The 24,275-nt window shown below is 42.5% G+C and overlaps 2 protein-coding genes across 3 annotated transcripts in view; one reads left to right on the top strand and one right to left on the bottom strand.

Annotated features, from left to right (window-relative positions):
• Positions 1 to 18,354, top strand: part of GCFC2 (GC-rich sequence DNA-binding factor 2) — a 27,985-nt gene extending 9,631 nt beyond the window's left edge. Inside the window, exons 7-18 of one of the 2 annotated variants that reach the window (XM_071548250.1) lie at positions 220 to 406; positions 1,336 to 1,459; positions 4,790 to 4,868; positions 6,974 to 7,086; positions 8,463 to 8,662; positions 9,089 to 9,239; positions 9,504 to 9,625; positions 10,165 to 10,241; positions 12,698 to 12,764; positions 15,614 to 15,760; positions 16,091 to 16,215; positions 16,586 to 18,354. In XM_071548250.1, coding sequence (XP_071404351.1) covers positions 220 to 406; positions 1,336 to 1,459; positions 4,790 to 4,868; positions 6,974 to 7,086; positions 8,463 to 8,662; positions 9,089 to 9,239; positions 9,504 to 9,625; positions 10,165 to 10,241; positions 12,698 to 12,764; positions 15,614 to 15,760; positions 16,091 to 16,215; positions 16,586 to 16,700 — 1,507 coding nt within the window. In that variant the 3' untranslated portion in view covers positions 16,701 to 18,354. Of the gene's footprint in view, positions 1 to 219; positions 407 to 1,335; positions 1,460 to 4,789; positions 4,869 to 6,973; positions 7,087 to 8,462; positions 8,663 to 9,085; positions 9,240 to 9,503; positions 9,626 to 10,164; positions 10,242 to 12,697; positions 12,765 to 15,613; positions 15,761 to 16,090; positions 16,216 to 16,585 lie in introns of both variants that reach the window. The other variant, XM_071548249.1, reaches the window with a different exon arrangement.
• MRPL19 (mitochondrial ribosomal protein L19) lies at positions 15,948 to 24,275 on the bottom strand. Its single transcript, XM_071548251.1, has 6 exons — positions 24,193 to 24,275; positions 23,859 to 23,970; positions 21,998 to 22,116; positions 20,568 to 20,702; positions 19,610 to 19,791; positions 15,948 to 18,396 (listed from the first exon to the last, which is right to left on the bottom strand). Exons 1-6 carry the CDS (start codon positions 24,248 to 24,250, stop codon positions 18,181 to 18,183), a joined length of 822 nt encoding a protein of 273 aa, XP_071404352.1. The 5' UTR covers positions 24,251 to 24,275; the 3' UTR covers positions 15,948 to 18,180.

Below are 24,275 nucleotides of genomic sequence, written 5' to 3'. Positions count from 1 at the left end.
TCTTCCCTCAACTGGTTGGGGGGAGGAGGAACCCTCTTCACCCTGTCCTGGACAGTTGGTGTTTTGCCAGCTCAACCCAGGACAACTGCTTAGGTCAAATACAAGTACTATTATTAGCACAGGGAAAGATTTTGTATGTGGTTATAATGGAAAATGTGTTTTGTCAAGCATCAGCTGTGAAGTTGGCAGTAGTTCTAGTTGTCTGGTTTTCTGTTTCAGGATAACATCCTTGCAGGATGTGCACCGTGTCCACCAGAGGGAGTATGAAAAGTATATGGGGGACATTGAGAGCTCAAAGATGACTGTCCAGGAGTTAGAGAAGCCTTCGGATGCAGCTCTGAATTACAAATTCTACAGGGCCATGAAAACATATGCAGAAAACTTAATCAACTGTTTGAATGAAAAAGTATGTATATTTTTCTGTTCTCTTTTAATTCTGCCCATGACAGACTGGATTTTTGTTTGGAAATGATGAGGGGCACCACCCAGTTAAAAATCAGTTCTATCAGAAATTTCAATGAGGTAAGATACAAAATATAGAGAAAACAAATCAATCCCCACCTGAAGTGATGGTCCAGCTCCTGTAGATATACAGACATGAGCTGTGGTCTCACCTACATTGTGTTGGATGAAAACAAAATGTTATTGGAGGGTGTTTTCTGCAGTTCTAGGAAGCAGAGTGGGCTGAAGTTGAATGAGAGGTGACTCACAAGTTAATTTTGGGGATCTCAAAATGTCTTTACTCAGGATTTCATAGCAGAGATAGTAAGGATTTCATGTTAGGCTCAAGCTGTGATTAACAGCTGTGTAAGAATTTGTTATCTATTGTGTATGTTCCTTGAACTGCAAACTCTGTGTGTTTAAAAAGATGAAGGCTGGGAGAAAGGGAAGAGCTGCCTGAAGTTTGGTCTCACTGGAAGTAATCTGCTGTTATCCTCTATAGACTGTGCTATCAAATCTAATTCATGTAACTTAATTGCATTGCAACTATGAATTTCTTTAAGTAACTACAAGGAGAAGAAATGTTAGTTAATGAGTGCATTTTCTTTAATGGTTGGTGGCTGAGAAGCAAACTGAAAGCAAACAAAGGGCACCAGTAGTGCATTGGTGAACCCTTTTGTATGAAGTCTTAGGTAGTCCCTGATAGACAATTGGCATTTAGTTTGTGTTTCCAGATTTATAAAAAAAGCCTGAAAAACTCCAGTGACCGGGAACTTACTTTCCAATCTGTGATGCTTTGACTCTAATTTCACAGCTATACTAAAAACTGGCTTTTGTTCATTCTTCTGGGATTTTAATCAATTGAGAACCTGATTACTGTTTACTATATTTCAGCTGAAGAACATTAATGAACTGGAATGGGCTGTACATGAACTTCTTCAACAACAAGCCAAGACAGTATCAAAGCGAAGGCAAGATGAGCTGAAAAATGAATCTGCTTATATTCAGCACCTGACAAGTTAGTATGAAGTTACTTTCTTACTGAAACATCCATTCTTTGAGCACAATCAATTTTTGGGTCAATTTTTTAATTCTTGTCTTTGACCTCCTTTCCCCTTCCCTTTGTCAGGAGGTGTGTTCTACTATACCTCATTTGAAATTCTTACCTCAGTAATGCCCAAGGTACTGGGTATTTTAGTTTAATTTCTCTGAATACAGCATGACCAACTACCTTGTCAATTTTTAGCTATTCCACACAGCAGTTTCCCGTCAGTATTTAAAAGGAAAAATGGAAGTCAGTTTTCCAGTAGATCTTAAATTGGAGAAAGCTTCTTTATTGTGGAATTCTGGGAATATCTGAAAAAGCAGAGGTTTTAATTGTCAACATCACTTTTACCTGAGAGTCTTTAAGGCTGTGTGTGTGCTCAGAATGGAGATTTCAAACCAGGAGGTGACACACAAATCATAGAATCATAGAATCAGTTGGGTTGGAAAAGACCTCCAAGATCATTGAGTCCAACCCTTGATCCAACTCCAGTCCCTTTACCAGATCATGGCACTCAGTGCCACGGCCAATCTGTGTTTAAAAATCTCTAGGGATGGTGAATCCACCACCTCTCTGGGCAGCCCATTCCAATGCCTGATTACTCTCTCTGGAAAGAATTCTTTTCTGATCTCCGACTTAAATTTCCCCTGGCAGAGCTTAAGCCCATTGTGCCCCCTTGTCCTATTTCTGTGTGCCTGGGAGAAGAGACCAGCCCCCACCTGGCTATAACTTCCCTTCAGGTAGTTATAGACAGTGCTGAGGTCACCTCTGAGCCTCCTCTTCTCCAGGCTAAACAACCCCAGCACCGTCAGCCTCTCCCCATAGGGCTTGTGCTCCAGTCCCTTCACCAGCCTTGTTGCTCTTCTCTGGACTCGCTCCAGCACCTCAATATCCTTTCTGAACTGAGGGGCCCAGAACTGAACACAACACTCAAGGTGTGGCCTCACCAACGCAGAGTCCAGGGGAAGGATCACTGCCCTGGGCCTGCTGGCCACGCTATTTTTGATACAGGACAGGATCCCATTGGCCTTCTTGGCCACCTGGGCACACTGTTGGCTCCTGTTGAGCTTCCTGTCAATTAGTACTCCAAGGTCCCTTTCTGCCTGGCTGCTCTCCAGCCACTCTGTGCCCAGCCTGGAGCGCTGCAGGGGGTTGTTGTGGCCAAAGTGCAGGACCTGCACTTGGCCTTATTGAACTTCATCCCGTTGGAATCAGCCCATCTCTCAAGTTTATCCAGGTCCCTCTGCAGAGCCCTCCTGCCTTCCAGCAGGTCGGCACTCCCTCCCAGCTTGGTGTCATCAGCAAATTTGCTGCTGATGGACTCAATCCCCTCATCTAAATCATCAATAAAGATGTTAAACAGGACTGGACCCAACACAGACCCCTGGGGAACACCACTGGTGACCAGCTGGATGCAGCTCCGTTCACCAGCACTCTCTGGGCCCGACCCTCCAGCCAGCTCTTAATCCAGGAGAGGGTACATTTGTCCAGGCCATGGGCTACCAGCTTTTACAGGAGTATATTATGGGAGACAGTATCAAAGGCCTTGCTGAAGTCCAGATAGACACATCCACAGCCTTCCCCTCATCCACCAGGTGGGTCACCTGATCGTAAAAAGAGATCAGGTTGGTCAGACAGGACCTGCCCCTCCTAAACCCCTGCTGGCTGGGTCTAATCCCTTGTCCACCCTGAAGGTGCTGTGTGATTGCACTCAGGATGAACTGCTCCATAACCTTGCCAGGCACGGAGGTCAGGCTGACAGGCCTGTAGTTGCCAGGGTCCTGCTTGCAGCCCTTTTTGTGGATTGGGGTGGCATTGGCCAACCTCCAATCATCTGGGACCTCCCCAGAGAGCCAGGACTGTTGGAAGACGATGGAGAGCAGTTTGGCAAGCTCTTCTGCCAGCTCCCTCATCACCCTGGGATGGATCCCATAAATGGCAGAACATGAAGAAAGAAGCCACTTTGTATAGGGGTTTTACCTAAAAGAAAACTCTGTTTCAGTCACTGTAGGAAAAAATTGCTACAGTTTTCTCATCTCATATTTTCGTTCCACAGCAATGTATTGGTTTTATGCTGTGCTAATCTCTAGCTGCTGCTATTTAAAAAACCCAAACAAACCAGACCTCCAAAACCAAACCCCAAAGCTGAGAGCAATATGCTTGGAGCTGCTGGGAACAGATGGAGGCCAGATGCACCAATTCCTGGGAACTACTAATCATATGGGTTCAGTCTTCTCACTACATGGAATAAACTCCTGATGAGAGAAAGTAGCAGCCTGGATGATTTTGTAAAATGGTGTAGCAAACTGATAGCAGGTGTTAAGAAGAAAAGGGGTAATGCCATAATAATAGTTGCCATTAACATGATTTTATTTCCAGCTCATTACAAATGAGGCTTTGCTTGCATGTTTAGGAGCATATACAATTGTTTTTTATGTTCCTTGTTGTATTCAGTTGTCTTGGGTTGAGCTGGCAAAACGCCAAGTGTCCAAGACAGAGAGAAAGGGTTCCTCCTCCCCTCAACCAGCCAAGGGAAAAAGAAGAGAGGGAAAAAAACCTCCAAACTAGATTTATGCTGAAACTAACTATATGTATTTATACAGCAAAGAGAAAATTAAGGGAAAGCTACAATATAACACACACTTACACAAGTTATACATACATAACAAGAAATAACTTTCCACTCCCCAATTAATACAAAGTCTAGATCTATAAGACTCTAAAAGACACCTAGCAAGAAACAGAAAGAGTAACAACAAAATGTTTCTACTTCCCTGAAACTAAAACAAAATATGGTGTAGCAGCAGCAGGAGCCGGGCCCAACAGGGCAAAACAACTGCAGCAGTCTTCTCTGCACTCCAGCCATGATGGAACTGACCTAACACCTCCCACTGCTGCCCCGTATCTTAAGTTTGTGTCATCTGGTATGAAATACTTCCTTGGATACCCAGTCAGGTGAGAGCTGTCTCCCAATCCACATAGATTCTCTGAGCCTGACAATTTGAGGCCTGGCTAAGACCACTACATCAGTATAGTGGAAGGGCTGTTTGTTCTCATATGAGAATACTTCTGTAGTAATACACTTTTTCTTTTGTATGTTGTGCTGCCCATATCAGCCAGCTAATAGTGCTACAGAGGAATTTACTCTGATGTACTCTGGAGTTTTGATTGGAGGTTTGATTTTTCCATGGGCTATTTTTCAAATAAAATAATAGGAGGAGATTCTTTGTTTCTTGTTTGAGGAGGGGGAAAAAGAAATTTTAAAGTCTTGCCACTATTTTTGGTTGTTTCTGTCTTTGATAGGTGGGAATGACAAACCAAGGAAAGGGGGATTGGAAGGAGATGAGAAGACACAGCTTCTGGAGATGTGTGAGCATCGCAGGTAGCTATTGCATGGAGCTGCACTGTGACAAGTGTGCTGTGCACTGACTTCTTGTCATTCCTGCAGTCATTAGTGGAAACCTGCAGGATTGTTAAATGAGATGACACTAAAAATAATGCATTTGCTTTCCAAAACTTGAAGTACTTGGAAACCATCTATTGGTTATTGTCATTCCCTTTACATTGATTTGAATCTGAGTGCTTGTCCTGGGTTGAGCTGGCAAAATGCCAACTGTCCAGGGCAGAGTGAAAAGGGTTCCTCCTCCCCCCAACCAGCCAAGGGAAAAAGAAGAAGAGGGAGAGGAAAAAAACCCTCAAAACCAGGTTTATGCTGAAACTAACTACATGTATTTATACAGAAAGGAGAAAATTAAGAGGAAACTACAATTTAACACACACTTACACAAGTTATGCATGTATAATAAGGAATAACTTCCCACTCCCCAACTAATACAAAGCCCATTACTCTAAATTCATAAGCACTCCAAAAGACACTCAGCAAGAAAGAGAAAGTATAACAACAAAATATTTCTACTTCCCTGAATGCAAACAAAATGCAAGCACAGGCAGCAGGATCAGGGCCCAGAATAGTAGAGGAGCTGCCAGATGTCCCCCTCTTAGTGCAGCCATGATGGAACTCACCAAGCCATTCCCACACACTGGATTTTACCCCCTTTGAGATGATGTAGTGTGGTATGGAATACAATATTATTGGCTGGAAGAAGTCAGCTGTTAGCTTGCTCAGCCCAGCTTAAATCAGCTGACAATTCTAGGCCTAGCTGAACTTTAAAACCTAAATTTAGGCCCACCTGGCTAAACCCATAACAGTGCTAATAGAGCTGGATATTTTAGATTAACAACTCTTAAGTGAGGTGAAACTATTATATACAGGGATATGAACAATATTATGCAGAAAAATATTAGTTTATATGATTGTTTCCGCTGAGGGGCTGGTGATGAGTGAAGCAAATCAACATCTATCCCCAGCTCTGCTATCATTGTAGGTGACAGATGATACATTCTGGATATTATGGTGTTTAGAGATTGGTGGCAAATTTTTTTTTTACATTATTGGGAGCTTTGAAAGTTCTGCACTTGAAATGGTGCCTCAACTCATAACTATATTTTGAAGCAGCAAGTAACTTGAAATTTTAATTGCTGGAAATGGTATAATAGGAACTTCCACTTGAAGCAGTTAACTTTTAGTGCTAACTGATGTAAATAACTGTAAGTATTTACACAATATCATATCAGGTATAATTTTCCTGTTGCAGAAACGCAAGCTATTGATTTGTAGGTTGTTGGGTTTGGTGCCATGGCAGTAATTTTTTGATCCCACCTGGCACATGGGTGCGATCACTTTTTTTATGTGGGTAATGTTCCCAAGGTCCTGAGTTTGAGTCTCAGTAGGGACCGTCCCCTGGCAGTTAAAGCCTCCCTGCCATCCCATCCCGTCAGATCTCGGATGCTCAGCAGGGTCAGCCCTGGTCAGTACTGGGTGCTGTGACAGTCCCGAGGACTTCACTGTCACTGTCCAAGCTCACTTGGCCATGGAAGATGGACCTCAGGACTTAAATGATGGGGCCAGTTCTGCGCACGCTGAGCCTCACCTAAAATCCACTGCGCAGGCTGGAAGGGCATGTGGGGAGACCCCTTCACAAATCTTCATTCATGAAGTCTGGCCATAGACATACAATGTTGGGCAAGTGATCCAGAACTGAGATGACAAAGCCTGAGAGCTCAGTTGTTTACTACACACTAGAACTGTCAGACAGTGTCCAGTTGCATGCCAGATGCTCAGTGTTCCATGTGGGATGAGTTTTTCGCCTCATCAGTGGGAAGGAGGTGAAGTGAAGGCTGTTAAGTGGCTCATGGGGAGGTTGGAGACGTTGCTCTCACCTCTTTTACGCCAGTTCCCAAATCCCCTCCTTCCACAGTTGAGGTGTCCTTATGGTTACATAATTACTATTGCTCCCTTATTGTCTATTCTTTGGTTGCTCTCACAACTTGCTGTAAGTCTGTCTTTGAAGTTGGATAGTTTTTCATTAAGCTCCCTCCCACGTACCTGGGGAGAGGATAACTCACTGAGTTCGTTCCAAAACGCAGGACTTGCCGACGGCAGGCGAGAGAGCAGTCGGGAGAGGCTGATCACCACGAGGGCATGTCGAGTGATGAAGAGCTGAGTCCCACAGAGGTGGATGAGTTCCAGAAGAGCAAAGGTTGGTGACACTATCGATATGATGTTGTCCTGGGTTGAGCTGGCGTAACGCCAACTGTCCAGGACAGAGAAAAGGTGTTCCTCTCTCCCCCAATCAGCCAAAGGAAGAGAAGAGGGAGAGAGGGGAAAAAAAAACTTCCAAAACCAGGTTTATGCTGAAACTAACTACATGTATTTATACAGAAAAGAGAAAAAATAAGAGAAAACCACAATATAGCACACACACAAGTTACATATATATAACAAGGAATAACTTCCCACTCCCCAATTAATACAAAGCAAAGTCTATTACACTAGATCTGTAAGTACTCTAAGAGACACATAGCAAGAAACAGAAAGAGTAACAACAAAAATGTTTCTACTTCCCTGAATGCAAACAAAATGCAAGCAGAGGCAGCAGGAGCAGGGCCTGCTCCAAGACAAAAGCTGGGTCACATCTGGCTTGTACCTCGGCCATGGCAGAACTGACTAAGCCACTCCCACACACTGGATTTTACACCCTTTGAGATGATGTAGTATGGTATGGAATACAATATTATTGGCTGGAAGAAGTCAGCTGTTAGCTAGCTCAGCCCAGCTTAAATCAGCTGACAATCCTAGGCCTAGCTGAACTTTAAAACCTAAGTTTAGGCCCACCTGGCTAAACCCATAACAGATGTCCTAGTACGGAATCCCTTTCTGATATTTTTAATGATTTTTTTTTTAAGGAAAGGTGAAGAGATATATCACTTGAGTTCCATGTTTTTAGTTACACACTGTAGAAGAGAAATGCATTCAGGCAGTTCTGACTAATGACTTGGGAAGAACAGAAGAATGGTTGTAGATTTCTTTTGGTGTGAGTTATGTGGTGGCAGCACTGCAAAGGGCTGTTGAACTAGAAGTAAGCTCTGCGAAATTGTGCCAGAGCTCATGTGACAGTACTCAGTGCAATGCCTCAATGAGTTTTGTATAATCTATTTGTTTCCTGAAGATAAGAGTGTGAATTAGAGCTTAGTGTTTTAATTGTCTTGAGTGAATAGATGGAGGGGAGGAGGGAAAGGCATAAAAACTTTTCTTCACATAACAGCAGAAGAGTTTTCATGTCTGAAATTTTGTAACTGTGAAATACAGTTTGAAATGTAAAGGTCATATAGATCTGTGAAATAGATCATGAAGAAACTTGCCTTTTTTGGTCTTCTGACACTATTTTTTCTAAAACTGGGTTTTCCAAAGAGCTGGTTTTAAAACCCATTTCAATGTCAAGTGTGTCAAAGGTAAGTAACAAATGCAATTATCATAAAAATATTTTTATATCCTAGAGATACATAAACTCTTTAACTTATGCCTTAATAAGTTCTGTGATTGTTTCTTTTTATTCCCAATGAATATTATCCATAGATAACGTTTTAGAGGATAGTAGGAAAGTCTTTGAAGATGTACATGCAGATTTTTGTGACATCAGAAAAATCCTGTTGAAATTCCAGGAATGGAAAGAGAAGTTTCCTGACTCTTACTGTGATGCTTATATCAGTTTCTGCCTGCCTAAGCTGTTAAATCCATTGATCAGAGTTCAGTTAATAAGTTGGAATCCTCTTGAGGTAGGTGCATCAGCTGACTTTTTCTTCAAAAATTGTGTGTGCATTATGTATTAATATGAAAAATGATACTTTTTTCTATACATAGCACAGTGCATTAGAAATTCGTGGGAAGCTACTGTGTTGTCTCAAAAACTGAATCATGTGGTTGGAGTCTTCTTAACTTTCCCCTTTCTTCTCACCTCCAGCCACTTTTGCAACACCCCTAATAAAAAGAACTCTCCTGAGTTCTTTGAAGACACTTGAACTATCTCACCCTCTAAATACTTTGAATTTTAGTTTTAAATCTGGTTTTCCTGGTTTCCTGTTTTGGCCCATTCAGTGATGAGTGTTGATCTGACATTAAGTGTGAATTTGAGTTGTCATTGGATGGAGCTTTTCTCTTAATGTTGACCAGCTCAACAACTAACAGGGGTGATCTTTCAGCAGAATCTTACAGAGTTGGAAGAGATGCCCTGGTTCAGAGCTATAGAAGAATTCAGTGATGCAGAAAACGTGTCTGAATCAAAAAGGGATGATGATCATGATCAAGAAGTTTTGCCTAAAGTGATTGAAAAAACCATTCTTCCCAAAATTACAGGTATAATAAGATTGTATTGAAAATGTTCACTGCAGCTACACAATCAAACCTTAAATAAAAGTGACAGCTATCAAATAATGTTAGTTATATAATGGTGCTCCAAGATGCAGTGATTATGTAGTTCCACAGAGTGAGGCTTAAGCAGCCTCTTTAAGATTATTGTGAGAGGCTGAGCTTTTTACTTCTGTTACATTGTAATGTCTTGAAACTAGGATGGATAAGCACTTGCATATTGTGAATGAAATAAATTCCTATTTTTTTCAGTATTTGTGAAGAGTGTGTGGGATCCTTTATCTACTTCACAGACAAAGAACCTTGTACAGCTTTGCAGTAACATCTTTGGAAAACAAATCCTTTCCAAAAATGAGTCTAGTCAAGCAAGAGAGGTAAAATCTGTGGTGCTGAGAAAGGGGAACTTCACCCATTGTGTGCTTTTGTATGTGCTCCTGAGAACATTCTCCTGAAGATGTTTGATTCTGAGTACTTATTCCTTTTGTCACTTTATATTAAGATGATTTAACAGTTAAACTTCTGTGATCCTCTCCTTGTTGAAGGTGATGGGACACTCTTGAGGCAGATTCCTGTTCCCAGAAGAATTCTGCTTGTACTATACAGAATCACTGACTGTTGTTAATTTATACAGTTTTCCTGCTGCCTTGCAAATTAATGTGCAATAAAAGATGTCACTTAGAAATTAACTTCATTTTTTAAAAAATCCTCTAGGTTAACTCTGTAGAGAATTGCAAGACTGAGTTGTCTACTTTTTTTGATATATTTGTGAACTCGTGTATTATATACAAGTGGCAACTATATTATCTCTCATTAACATATTACACTTCTACATGAACAAAATAGCTATTGAAATTGTTACAAATGGAATATGAAACCTTTTTTGTGAGACACAATAATTATTCTTTTTTAATAGGATTTGATGAACACAGTTGTCCTAAGAATGAAGAAATCTGTAGAGGAAGATGTCTTTATTCCTCTGTATCCTAAAAGGTAAGATAACCCTGTGACTCTCTTAAACTTGTGTTTTTTTATTTCCTTGACCCTTCTCCCACATAGATGTAGATGAAATATTGGAGACCTTCATTAGCAGGTAATGGAACAAACATGCCTTCTTTGGTTTTATTATAGGAAATGTTATGAGGCCTTATTCATGTTTATGAACTTTCTAATGAGGGCAACTCTACTGACTTAATGCTTTTTTGCACTTGTAACCCAAAGCTTTTCAGTATTTGAGGTCCAGAGCCTGGTTTTAACATAGTAACTTAAATCAGAGGTCCTCATGTTAGTTTAGGTGTTCTGGTGTGCCATGTGTATGTCCCCTTATTCCTCCTGTCGTTCCTAAGATAGGGGGTTGTGGTTGATGCTCATTGTGGCCAGTGTAAGTGTTCCAGGCCAGGCTGGATGGGGCTCTAAGCAGCATTTTCTAGTGAAAGGTGTCCCTGCCCATGGCAGGGTTTAGGAACTTGTAATGGGTTTGATCCATGGCTTCCTCAGTAACCGGTGTAACTAAGGAAGTGGACATCCAGCTGCATCCAGCTGGCGGCCGGTCACCAGTGGTGTTCCCCAGGGGTCTGTGATGGGTCCAGTCCTGTTTAACATCTTTATTGATGATTTAGATGAGGGGATTGAGTCCATCATCAGCAAATTTGCTGATGACACCAAGTTGGGAGGGAGTGTCGATCTGCTGGAAGGCAGGAGGGCTCTGCTGAGGGATCTGGATAGACTTGAGAGATGGGCTGATTCCAATGGGATGAAGTTCAATAAGGCCAAGTGCAGGTCCTGCACTTTGGCCACAACAACCCCCTGCAGCGCTCCAGGCTGGGCACAGTGGTTGGAGAGCAGCCAGGCAGAAAGGGACCTTGGAGTACTAATTGACAGGAAGCTCAACAGGAGTCAACAGTGTGCCCAGGTGGCCAAGAAGGCCAATGGGATCCTGTCCTGACCAGCAGGACCAGCAGGCCCAGGGCAGTGATCCTTCCCCTGTATTCTGCATTGGTGAGGCCACACCTTGAGTACTGTGTTCAGTTCTGGGCCCCTCAGTTCAGAAAGGATATTGAGGTGCTGGAGCGAGTCCAGAGAAGAGCAACAAGGCTGGTGAAGGGACTGGAGCACAAGCCCTATGGGGAGAGGCTGAGGGAGCTGGGGGTGTTTAGCCTGGAGAAGAGGAGGCTCAGAGGTGACCTCATCACTGCCTAGAACTACCTGAAGGGAAGTTCTGGCCAGGTGGGGGTTGGTCTCTTCTCCCAGGCACTCAGCAATAGGACAAGGGGGCACAATGGGCTTAAGCTCTGCCAGGGGAATTTTAAGTTGGATATCAGAAAAAAATTCTTTCCAGAGAGAGTAATCAGGCATTGGAATGGGCTGCCCAGAGAGGGGGTGGATTCACCATCCCTAGAGATTTTTAAACGCAGATTGGCCGTGGCACTGAGTGCCATGATCTGGTAAATGGACTGGCGTTGGACCAAGGGTTGGACTCGATGATCTTGGAGGTCTTTTCCAACCCAATCGATTCTATGATTCTGTGATTACAAAGTATTCCAGACGTGTTTTCCACGTAACAGAGGAGGAGGGGAGATAGGAAGGAGTTTTGTCTTCTGGGTTCTGGCAAGGCTGGGGGGGAGCAGGAGAAGCCTGGACGGTCTGTTCTTTTTCTGTTCGTTTTCCTATCCCGGGATGTGGTGAGATTATTTCATGCTTGTTCTCCTTTCCTGAAGTCTTTAATTGTATTTATCTGTTTCATTCGTTTTGGTTTGGTTTTGTTTTTTTTCCCTGTTTCTGGTTGACCAGTCCTCTTTTTTCCCTTTTCCCTTTTCCCCCTGGGGTCGGGATCCATGTAGTGTGTACAAATTGCATATGTACTTGCAAATGTTAGAAAATATAATTTCTTTTTAAGTCAGTTCAGTTTCTTCTAAGTTCTTTTCTTTTCAGTTTTTTTTTCCCTTGCCAGGAAGACTCTGGGGGGAGGAAGGAGGCAGTCCAGGGTTGGTAAAAAACCAGGCCAACCTGACACATTACTATATGGTCTTTAAGGGCCCTTCCAGCCCAAACCATTCTGTGGTTACTGGACACTATTCCAAAGATGGGAATAAGTAGGAGATGGGACATGTGGGGTTAAGGAACAGGTAGGAGAGAAGCTTTGCTAAAGTTGGTGTAGAATGTTTGGTTCGAAGCATTGCTGTTTTGATATGAGTCCATGAAATGTAGACATGGGTGTTCCGGTTGATAATTTTATTGAAAATTATTTCATAGTAGATGTATTGTAATGGTTTCAAATTGACAGCTGTTTCCCTAGACCCTTATTCTGGTTATGGCTGTCACCAGTGAGAGAATTCTAGTGTTAACATTCATTGCTATCTGAAGCATCAGTTGTCTGTTTATCTTCTTGTAAAACAAACTAACAAAATAATCTTTATTTTAACTTGGTTTTTTCTTCTTCCCATGACCAGTGCTGTGGAAGACAAGTCATCACCATGTTCAAAATTTCAAGAAAGACGGTTTTGGTCAGCTGTTAAGGTAGAGAATAGACAGCTGGGGGTTTTTTTTGTGTGTGTTTGTTTTTCTTTGAAATTGATTTTAGTGACAAAATATTTTGCAGTAAGTCAGGAAATATTTCTTTAGGCAAATCTGATTCTTGGGAGACGAATGCATTTATGGTAGGAGGGATGGCCATTTTTTTCAGTGAAGGATGTATTCTCTGTGCAACCTGCATGTGATGATTTAAGAATGAACTATAAATGAGCACTTTATTTTCAGTTTAGCCAACTGATTCATATCCTACTAAGAGACTTTGATCTCACCATCTGCTCCTGCTGGTTCATTTTTCTTTCATTGAACGGGTCCACCAGGCATGTTGGTCTTACATTATATTAGTCACTGTCACCCAACACTGTGGGTACAGACAGGTTCTTCTGGGGATCTTGGGAAAAATGATGATGGCACTAAGCTGAAGGTACAATTAAAGCTTTATTATTTGGAACAGAATTTTATGATCACCATAGTGTTTTATGATTGGAGTAGAACAGTATTTTTATAATCCAAATCAGTGTAGCACAACTTTATAAGTAACATGACACAAAACCTACAACACAGCTTTGCTTATGGTTCCTAAACCTGAATTCTCTGCAGATTGGGTCAGATCTTAATATTTGTCTGGTGGTGTCAGTAATGTAAGTTGTATTCTAGACTAGAAACATGGGAAGGAATGAGGTACTCAGTCCTTGGAGGAAACAGAGGATGGTGAAGATGTCCCTGGTCACTGTGGGAGCTCATAGGTCTCTGTCCAGCAGCAGTTCTGGTCCAGGTTTCCCTTAGGATTGTCACTGCTTGATTTTATAGACAGTGCTCTGTGTGCTGTTCTGCTTCCCTGTTCTGTGAGAGGGTTGTCACAACTACTGGGTTGGACAGGTGCCTGGGGCTGGTAAGGAGGGAAGCAGTCACCCTTCACCCAGGAATTTTGAGTCTAATAGGGAGGGAAATTAAAAATCTGGTTTGTGTACTTGGTGCACAGGACCTTCATGGCCTGCTGATGAGGAGAAGTGATTGGACTAACACAGGACCAGCCCAATCACAGAGATTGGCTGTTTGCCTTTTCAAATGAAGTTATTTATGGTAACTGTTAGTGTAGAATATAATCACTGCATGTTCATAAAAGCAGTTTCACTGTAGCTTTACTTTTGGGGTGCTGAGCTGGGAATTCCTGATTACCTATGATTCAACTTCTACTTAAGATATGTTTCCTCTAGGAGTAGATTTGCCTTCTAGCTAAAGATGAGATTTAGATGCATAAAACACCATTAAAATGCAAGACAATATTCCAATTTCCCTGCTATTCATGTTGCTTATCCTGCTTGACTCAGAACAGGTTAATTTCCAGGTAACTTACCCTCAAAGTATATTACCTCACAGGCATAGCCTTACACCAGACTCAAAAATGACTCAAAAATTTAAAGTATTTATAGTGTTAGGGGCAACAGAAAAAACCCTCAGTTCCTAATAATACTGACATGAACTACAAAAGAGTCTTTGTGCTGCAATGAACTGTGGGTCCCAACCTCATGTTATGAGGGACTGTGTGTAGTCTTCTGAGCAGATGTAGTAGTTTTTTTCATTTCTGTCTTGGATTCTATTGACACTTAACTTAGTTGTCTTCTGTACTTAGCAAATCATTGACATATTAGAGGGGTAAAATGTTCTTCACAGCCTTGGGAGGTCATACATACACCTATAATGGTGTATATTTATATATACATACATACATATATATATATACACACACACACACACAGGAGGGCTCTGCAGAGGGATCTGGATAGACTTGAGAGATGGGCTGATTCCAATGGGATGAAGTTCAATAAGGCCAAGTGCAGGTCCTGCACTTTGGCCACAACAACCCCCTGCAGCGCTCCAGGCTGGGCACAGAGTGGCTGGAGAGCAGCCAGGCAGAAAGGGACCTTGGGGTACTAATTGACAGGAAGCTCAACATGAGCAGACAGTGTGCCCAGGTGGCCAAGAAGGCCAATGGGATCCTGTCCTGTATCAAAAATAGCATAGCCAGCAGGCCCAGGGCAGTGATCCTTCCCCTGGACTCTGCGTTGGTGAGGCCACACCTTGAGTGTTGTGTTCAGTTCTGGGCCCCTCAGTTCAGAAAGGATATTGAGGTGCTGGAGCGAGTCCAGAGAAGAGCAACAAGGCTGGTGAAGGGACTGGAGCACAAGCCCTATGGGGAGAGGCTGAGGGAGCTGGGGGTGTTTAGCCTGGAGAAGAGGAGGCTCAGAGGTGACCTCATCACTGTCTAGAACTACCTGAAGGGAAGTTCTGGCCAGGTGGGGGCTGGTCTCTTCTCCCAGGCACTCAGCAATAGGACAAGGGGGCACGATGGGCTCAAGCTCTGCCAGGGGAAATTTTAGCTGGATATCAGAAAAAAATTTTTTACAGAGAGTAATCAGGCATTGGAATGGGCTGCCCGGAGAGGGGGTGGATTCACCATCCCTAGAGATTTTTAAACACAGATTGGATGTGGCGCTGAGTGCCATGATCTGGTAAATGGACTGGAGCTGGACCAAGGGTTGGACTCTATGATCTTGGAGGTCTTTTCCAACCCAATCGATTCTATGATATATATACAGACACACATATATGTGTGTGTGTGTAAAATTAATTAGGTTACTTATGCTATGCAGCTTATTAGTGACCAAAGTCACAGTAAGTTTGGAGAGTGTGAGTCATAGGGTTGGAGTACGTGAATTAGGTGAACATAATATTACCTTTTTATATTTATTTGTATGAAACTTGTAACACTGTGTTTTAGCACACTGACTCACAGCCCCCAGATACACAGATTCTTTGTTTCTTTGTTCCTGCAGCTGCTCTCCAACATTGTTCTTTGGGATGGGATTGTCCAAGAAGATAAAGTCCGTGATCTGGGACTGAGCAAGCTGCTGAATCGTTACCTTCTCCTCAACATCCTAAACACACCTGTAGGGCCAGATAACATAGAAAAGTGTAATAAGGTAAAGGTCACATGCATTTTGGAAGAGAATGTATGCTATGAGCTCTTTTCATGAAGAGGGCTCAAAACTGAAGATGATAAAATGTAAACAACATTTCAAATTTGTTTTTCTTTTCTTTTTACTAATGACTTTGGTGCATAAAAGCATGTTAAAGCAAGTACTGGTCTGTAGGTTCTTAAGAAATAACTGCTTATAGGGATAATCTTTATTTGAAAGAAAAAACACTGATGATGACTGAACTTGCCAGAAGGTTCCCGTCAGAAGTGTTGTGACTTGGTTATATTGAAATACTTTTTAAACTTCTTCCAAATGTTTTTTTGGTGTGAACAGGTGGTTGCTTGCCTCCCAGAAAGGTGGTTCCAGGATCTTAAAAGTGGATCAACTCTCCCCGAATTAGTGAACTTCTGCCAGCACTTGCTGCAATGTGCCCATACTCTACACAAGAACAACCACAGGTAAAGGCTTTCCTTGGGATTCAAGTGCTGCCTCCTATACTTTTAAGTACTTTTTTATTTCCTTATTATATTTTTTATAATGTTATATATGTGGCACTTTCAAGGATGTTCTTGTCCTATACAAACATAAAACAAAAGATGGAAACTGTGATGTGGGGAGTCCTTCTGCAGTTCTCATTCAATGTGATAGTTTGAGGTGGTAGATGTTGGGTCCTGCTGGTAACCAGAGTAGCCAAGGTCACCTGGTGACAAGCAGCCAAGGAGAGATACCTGAGTCTTTTTAAAATTAGGATACATAAAGGGTGTTTAAGACAGGTACATAAAAGTGCTGCTATAAATGTTTTCTTTTTTATTTTTGATTCTTAAATAGTGATGAAACAAAGGAAGTTCTTCTCCTGCTGATGAAAGTTGGAGCTCTGCATATTGTTGAAGACTTCATTGAAGAGCATAAACTTGAACACCTTAGATCAATGATTGGGAAATAGGAATTTTTGAAGCAATACTTACATTACTGAAGCAAGCTTGTTATTCACACTACTCTAGTTCTAATAAGAAATTTAGTTAATTGGATCCTGCCTACTCAGAGGTAGTGGTGAGCACTGTCTTAATGTTAAACATGTAAGGTGTTTTCCCGAAATATCTTCTACTGCCATTTACTCTTAGGTTGTTAAGGACTCTTTAGAAGTTACAATTGTCCAAGTAAAGTGATGGTTCATGCATTCTAAAATGTATGACAGTGCTTTACTCCTGTATCCCTCTTGGAATGATTCCAGGAAACAGAAAGTGCCTGTGAAGTTTATCACTGCTGGCCAGTAGACAATTTGATGAGCTATTCTCAGTATTAATTGCTAACTGTCATTCTGACTCAGCAGTCATTGAGCTCTGCTAGCTTGTGGGCCACAATGATTTTTGGGAGGGTTATTGCTAAGCCATTCCTGTTTAAAAAGAATTCATAATGCTGCAGGGGTTTGGACCTGATACAGAAACAAGGGCAGTGTGCAGGTGAGGCTTTTCATCACAGACATCCTAAGTACAACCAACTTCAGTTACTTTCTAGTAACTGGAATTCTAGGAAACTTCATTTTGCTTCCCCATAAGACCTACTAAACCTTACTTGTTCATATCCTTGTTAGGTTTCTAATGTTTTATAACTTTGTACATTTATGATAAATATTTTTATAGACTTAACAGGGATGTTTCATTGTGGAAACTGTAGTGCATCACAGACTCTGTGTTTACTTATGGCTGTATTTCTTCAAAATCTGGGACTAGAATTTAACTCTTGCAGACCTAATCCCTATTTTTTTAATATTTTTTAAGTTAAAAATATATTTTTGTAAAATATTTTAATTGTAAATAGCTTTGATTGGTGTTAACAGACAAATGATTACTTTTTAAATAATATTATTTTGAAAATAAAATATTTTGCTGTGCTTAAAGACTCCTACAGTTCAATTCTTTAACATGTGGGAGAAATGTTACAAAGTATGAAAGAAACTGGTCAGGCTCCACTAACCTTCATGACCTTTAGGAGTTAGGTTACAATTCCTGCCTTCTTAATGAATTTCTGTTGCTTTTCCTCTCAGAATGCCAACAAAAATGCACCTGCTGATCAGCAATGACCACAAGCTCATGATCTCATTGCTTTTCTCTTGTTCTTCTTTGTCTCATCCCAGCTTGTCTCTAGCACCAGCCTTGTGCTATTACAAAAATGTAATTAATTGTTCTACCACAATTTAGCTCTGCAGATGTTGGTTTCTGGAAGAAAGATTCCTTGTAATGACTTGTAAGCATTGGGAAGGCAATGCACACTTGAATCACAAGAGCCTGCACACTATAAAATCTTCTGGAAAGGTTAATTTTGTTGTTTGCTTTGCCGATGTATATACAAAATTTGACAATGATCATCCATGCAGTAAATTAAAAATATTTTCTCAGTAATTCCTAGACTGTGGAAAAACCTTTTTATTTTTTAAGTTCTTCGTTCACTTCTTTCCAAATTTTTTCCTCTATTTTTGAAGTATCATATTCTCGCAGCATATCAAACTCCAGCCAGGGCTGGCTCCACTTCTGTGCTTCTTTCATTTTGCTTTCAGGTAGCTCAAACTTTATTCCTTTTATGTTGTATTTTGGTCTTTCCCACCGTTTTGACCATGGTTTAGGTTTCATTCGTACTTGCAGCTAGAATGAAAGATTAAAAAAAACAATTAAAAGGTATTAAGTAATTGGATTTTTGATTGTGAGCTTAGCAAAGGTGAGATGACTGCTGCTCTAACAGAAGAAGAATAAGAGAAAATTGATCAATCTGTCAGTGTGTTAAGGAACTACTCCTTTATACCGTTAGGAGAAAAGGAATGTTTTTGTCCACATTGTTGTCACAGTACTTTGTGAAAATTCTTAATTAACACTGTCCTTAATTGAAACGTAAAGTGAACTTAACTCATCTTTTGTAGTTATAATCCTTACTAAGAGAAAAGAAAAGGAGAAAGGGAGGAATGATCACTGTAAGTTACTGAAGTCCTACACAACACTTGAGCAGGCTCTGCTGGTTTCTGGATCTTCTCTAAGAGGCAGATTTAGCTGACTCTCCCATCTGATCTTGTTTCCTGACACCAGTCACTCCCCAGCCAGTACCCACATTAACAGTAACATTTCTGTAAGAAAAGCTTTTATCTCTGCACAGAGTTCTACAGAGGCAGGTGCAGGCTCATACTCTTGCATGTCTTCAAATTTAACTACTGAGGGTGGTTGGTGTTTACATTCTCAACATTCTTTTGCTATAGAAATGGTACAAAGGATATTGAGGTGCTGGATCGGGGCCAGAGAAGAGCAACGAGGCTGGAGAAGGGACTGGAGCACAAGTGCTGTGGGGAGAGGCTGAGGGAGCTGGGGTTGTTTAGCCTGGAGAAGAGGAGGCTCAGAGGTGACCTCATCACTGTCTAGAACTACCTGAAGGGAAGTTCTGGCCAGGTGGGGGCTGGTCTCTTCTCCCAGGCACTCAGCAATAGGACAAGGGGGCATGATGGGCTTAAGCTCTGCCAGGGGAAATTGAAGTTGGATATCAGAAAAAAATTCTTTCCAGAGAGAGTGCTCAGGCATTGGAATGGGCTGCCCAGAGAGGTGGTGGATTCACCATCCCTAGAGATTTTTAAACACAGATTGGACGTGGCACTGAGTGCCATGATCTGGTAAAGGGACTGGAGTTGGACCAAGGGTTGGACTCGATGATCTTGGAGGTCTTTTCCAACCCAATTGATTCTATGATTCTAAAGACTTGCCATATTTTCTGTAGTTTTGTCACCCTGGGAACTGCTGTAGCAAAGAGCTGACACAGTCAGGTATGGAAGTTACCTAAACAATCCTGTGCTTCCCCTCTGAAACATGTGGCTCCTACCTTGTTTACAGGAACTTCTTCGTGGTCCAAGCGAGAAACAGGTTTCATATTCACATCAAAAGTGCTGTATTCAGGGAGGGCATCTCGCAGGTACATCAGGTTGTCATCCAGCCTCTTTTCCAGCTTCAGCACCTCGATCGCCTGGATCCGAGGACTGTACAGGTCATAACATATTTCAACACCTTAGGGAGAGAACGTCCAGTTTAACGAACTAAATTCATTAGAAATACTAACATCAAATTATTTCTTTAGTGTTACACATTCCTGTATCATTGCAGACCTGCTTTTTACTTCTCAGAGAACTATGCTGCTGTGTGCACATGTGACTGCACTCCCGCACTGTGTCTGCACAGGCAACTGCAGGTTTCTTTGCAAGTCAAGTCTTTGACAACACGATGGCTTAAGAGACATTGAATGGCTTGAATTTAAGGAAGATGAGCTTGGCTTTTAAACTTCACTCCCTTCTGGTTCCTATGGCTGTTACTCTCCATTTCAGTGTATATGAAGAGACACCCCCCATTTTGTATTTGCTCTCAGAACTTCACTATTTGCACTGCCCCCAATTTTGTCATAAACCAGATTATAAACCTATGCTAAAACTGTGCTAATCTGCTGCTTGTTGAAAAGTTCACACAGACATCCCCAGTTCATGCAAATACACAGTGCTCAAACTGGGCTGGTATTTACATGGCTAGCACAGACTGCCCAGGCTCAGACATATGCACAGCCATCATGGAATGTCTAAAAGATTACCAAGCATAGAGACAAAACTACTAAGCAGTTCTGTGCCTTCAAATACATATCAACATCTCTGTGTACATAGTTTTAACCTTGCAGGATACCTGAACAGGCAGACTCACAATTTCACAATGCCATCCTCCCCCCAGACTGACTTGCTACAACTTTAAGCAAAAAATGTGTAACACTTTTAGCATAATTACCACAGTTAGAACCCCACCTTGGTCTTCTATCACATTCCGAAGGACAAAGGTAGCACCAAGTCCTCTTCCTCCCCTTTGGATGCAGATGCCAACAAACCGGTTGGATTTGTTATTGGCGTAATGATCGGCGGTGGTCACGGCGAGCACACTGCCTGCCAAAAATTGAGTTAAAATAAACAGACTATCCAAGATAAGACATACCAAAATGGGGGGAGTGTCAGACAAAGCCCATGTATTTAGATACAGTAGGAAAAGTTTTTGTTTTCCATCAAAATGGGATGAAGTTCAATAAGGCCAAGTGCAGGTCCTGCACTTTGGCCACAACAACCCCCTGCAGCGCTCCAGGCTGGGCACAGAGTGGCTGGAGAGCAGCCAGGCAGAGGGACCTGGGGGGACTGAGGGACAGGAAGCTCAACAGGAGCCACCAGTGTGCCCAGGTGGCCAAGAAGGCCAATGGGATCGTGGCCTGTATCAAAAATAGCGTGGCCAGCAGGCCCAGGGCAGTGATCCTTCCCCTGTACTCTGTGTTGGTGAGGCCACACCTTGAGTACTGTGTTCAGTTCTGGGCCCCTCAGTTCAGAAAGGATATTGAGGTGCTGGAGCGGGTCCAGAGAAGAGCAACAAGGCTGGAGAAGGGACTGGAGCACAAGCCCTATGGGGAGAGGCTGAGGGAGCTGGGGGTGTTTAGCCTGGAGAAGAGGAGGCTCAGAGGTGACCTCATCACTGTCTAGAACTACCTGAAGGGAAGTTCTGGCCAGGTGGGGGCTGGTCTCTTCTCCCAGGCACTCAGCAATAGGACAAGGGGGCACGATGGGCTCAAGCTCTGCCAGGGGAAATTTAAGTTGGATATCAGAGAGTGCTCAGGCATTGGAATGGGCTGCCCAGAGAGTTGGTGGATTCACCATCCCTAGAGATTTTTAAACACAGATTGGACGTGGCGCTGAGTGCCATGATCTGGTAAAGGGACTGGAGTTGGACCAAGGGTTGGACTCGATGATCTTGGAGGTCTTTTCCAACCCAATCGATTCTATGATTCTATGATTCTATAACTGCCAGAAACAGAACAGACTTCTAACATGACCTGAATTAATATACAAATATATGTTGAAGTTATACTGCAGATTAACCACAAACCTTCACCTTTATTTCTGAACTCTTCACTATCCAAATTGAATATAAATGCTCTGACGTATTTTCCTTTCCTGAGCTTTCCTGGTAAACCACATGCTCAAGTGCCAGGATAGAAAAAAAAACCACTTAAGAAACACATTAGGAGGATTATACTTCTAATGAATCTGGATGTAAATATGAAATTAAACGTTCTATGTATAAAACAGATAAATGAGTTGTTGTAACACACCTGACACTGTGGTGTTTTATGCTATTCTACATCTGACCCAATGTACAGTCCTGACAGGTTTATGGAAGCTTTAGTGCTGTTACTGACCAACATAGAACTCTGGGATGTCGAAGACTTTTCTTCTCTGTATCATATCCTTTCTTTCCATATAGTATTTAAGAGGATCTGTTCTCCCTCTGGGAGGTATAAATTCAGGGCTCAGGAACCTGTAAGAACAGCCAAACTTTTAAAAGTATGAAACAAAAGCATTTGTGGAAGAAGTATTTGGCCTAAAAATTACCAGCTGGTTAACCACCACCACCAAGTGCCTTTTCAGAGATATGAACTGCAGCTTATGAAGTTACCAATTTTATTTTTGGGTTTTTTGTTATACAAAAGGGTTTTGGTTTTTTTCGTGTGTTTTTGTTGTTTTGTGGCTTTTTGTTTTGTTTTTTGTTGTTGCTTTGTTCTGTTAAACAGATTTTTTTCCAAAACCAGCAATACATGTTTATGTTGGAGGTGATTGAAAGAGGACAGTCCAGACAGTGCTGCTACATCCTAGGAACAGGTTATTTCCTGGTTTAATTGTAATCCACATAACATGACACTATTGGTGGACTTTACAGTCATAGATATGGAACAATATTACAGTTTTCACAAACTGATCTATAGGAGACATGACATAAATGTCCTTTTGTGTTAAAGAAGCTTAAAGGAACTCATAAAACCACTTTCTGCTCCAAAAAACTAAACCATGCCAAGGAATTTCCTCACATCCTGGACCTCAATTATCTAACTGTTGAGTTGAAGGCACACTTTGTGACATGGACTGGCTTGGGCTGAGAACCACTTCAACAGACCATTTGGATGTGGTGGTCCCTCTGGTTTGGATGGCAAGACCACTTGGCCTCAGAGCCTGAGGATGAAGCTGGATTCTTTTAATTCACTAGTATGGATGTAAGTTAGAAGTCCTGGATCTGGCCAGGAGAGAAGTGCCAACACAGAGAAGGAGGACAAATGTAAACCTGCCTTACAAACCTTACAGGGGCTGTGGGGGGAGCACAGAGAACCTGTGTGGCAGCACAGAGGTTCTGGTTGGTGCTGCTGCCCAGGGGCAGCCACACAAACAGTAACACCAAACCTGCTCTTGGTCTTCAAAGCTGAACAATCCCAGGAGAGTAAAATGTCATTTAAATGATGCAGCTCTCCTTTTACTCAGCTGCCACATCACACACATTGCACTTTTTAAGACAACCATGTGGACTCTTCACTTCTTAAAAGATATTTCCATTAACAGATCTGAAGACAGAGTGGACATTTTTAGAGCCTGATTTTTAATACCTTACCCATTCCTAGGCCCCCTACATGATATGGGTTTGGTGGGGGTTTTTTTTGTGGGGAGAAGATGAAAAATACAGTACTATGACTTTCCTTCCAGACACAGCACTGCAGTTTTGATCACTGGGTCATTTAAAGAATGCAAATAGGATTTAAAGCCCAGGGAGGTTGTGGATGCTCCAACCCTGGAAGTGTTCCAGGCCAGGCTGGATGGAGCTCTGAGCTCCAGGCCTAAGGAAAGGTGTCCCTGCCCATGGCAGGGAGATTGAAATGAAATGACCTTTATGGTCCCTCCCAGCCCAAACCACTCTGGGATTGTATGAAATGAGCTGAGGTGACATGAAAAATACCCAGAAGAAGACAACTCATGAAGACATCACCACTGTTGACATTTCACAAACATAACACGTGCTCACGGCTGACCTCAAGGTGTAAGGACACAGGACACGTCCCCGTCACCCACGGGACACCAAAGAGGTGCCTTTAAACGAGAGAGCCTCACACATCAACCCCAAATTTGCAGAACTATTTACTGCTGTGTATTTTTCTGCAGAACGCAGCATTTTCAGGCGTTTTCTTCTAACATATTTCAACTCGAATGATGTTTGATAGCACAGACAGCCCTCCCTACCTCCTCTCCTCCCTCTGCTTCTGCTTGTCAATAATCACGGGCTTCGGCGGCGGCTGGAACTTCGCTGGCTTCCCATCCTCGCCCGCCCGGAGCCCCGAGAGGGAAAAACACCCTGTAAAAAAAACAACCTGAAATAACTAAAATAAATAGAACCTCAAGCTGATCCGCCCCCGCTCATCATAAGGAGGGCCGAAGACCCACCGCCGCCCCAGGGACGCCCCTGCCCGGCCCCGCTCTCTGGGGCAGGGCCGGGCAGCAGAGGGGCTGTGGGCAGGGGGATGCTCGGGAGCGGTGAGGGGTGAGGGATGAGGGGTGAGGGCCGGGCAGAGCTCACGGGCGGGCAGGCCGATGGCGATGCCCCTCGGCACGATCCTCACACAGGCGGCCGCCATGGCGGCTGCGGCGCCTCCGCTATGG

The sequence above is a fragment of the Pithys albifrons genome, chromosome 2 (assembly GCF_047495875.1).
Source record: "Pithys albifrons albifrons isolate INPA30051 chromosome 2, PitAlb_v1, whole genome shotgun sequence".
Classification (NCBI taxonomy): Eukaryota; Metazoa; Chordata; class Aves; order Passeriformes; family Thamnophilidae; genus Pithys; species Pithys albifrons.
This window is presented reverse-complemented; position numbering and strand designations above follow the sequence as displayed.

Bases quoted from the DNA above. Each gene is read 5' to 3' on its own strand.
- MRPL19 (XM_071548251.1), bottom strand. From the start codon at position 24,250: ATGGCGGCCGCCTGTGTGAGGATCGTGCCGAGGGGCATCGCCATCGGC. The intron at 23,971-24,192 runs GTGAGCTCTGCC...TTTTTTTTACAG, and splicing joins CGCCATCGGCCTGCCCGCCC to GGTGTTTTTCCCTCTCGGGG. The intron at 22,117-23,858 runs GTAGGGAGGGCT...CTGTTCTTACAG, and splicing joins AAGCAGAGGGAGGAGAGGAG to GTTCCTGAGCCCTGAATTTA.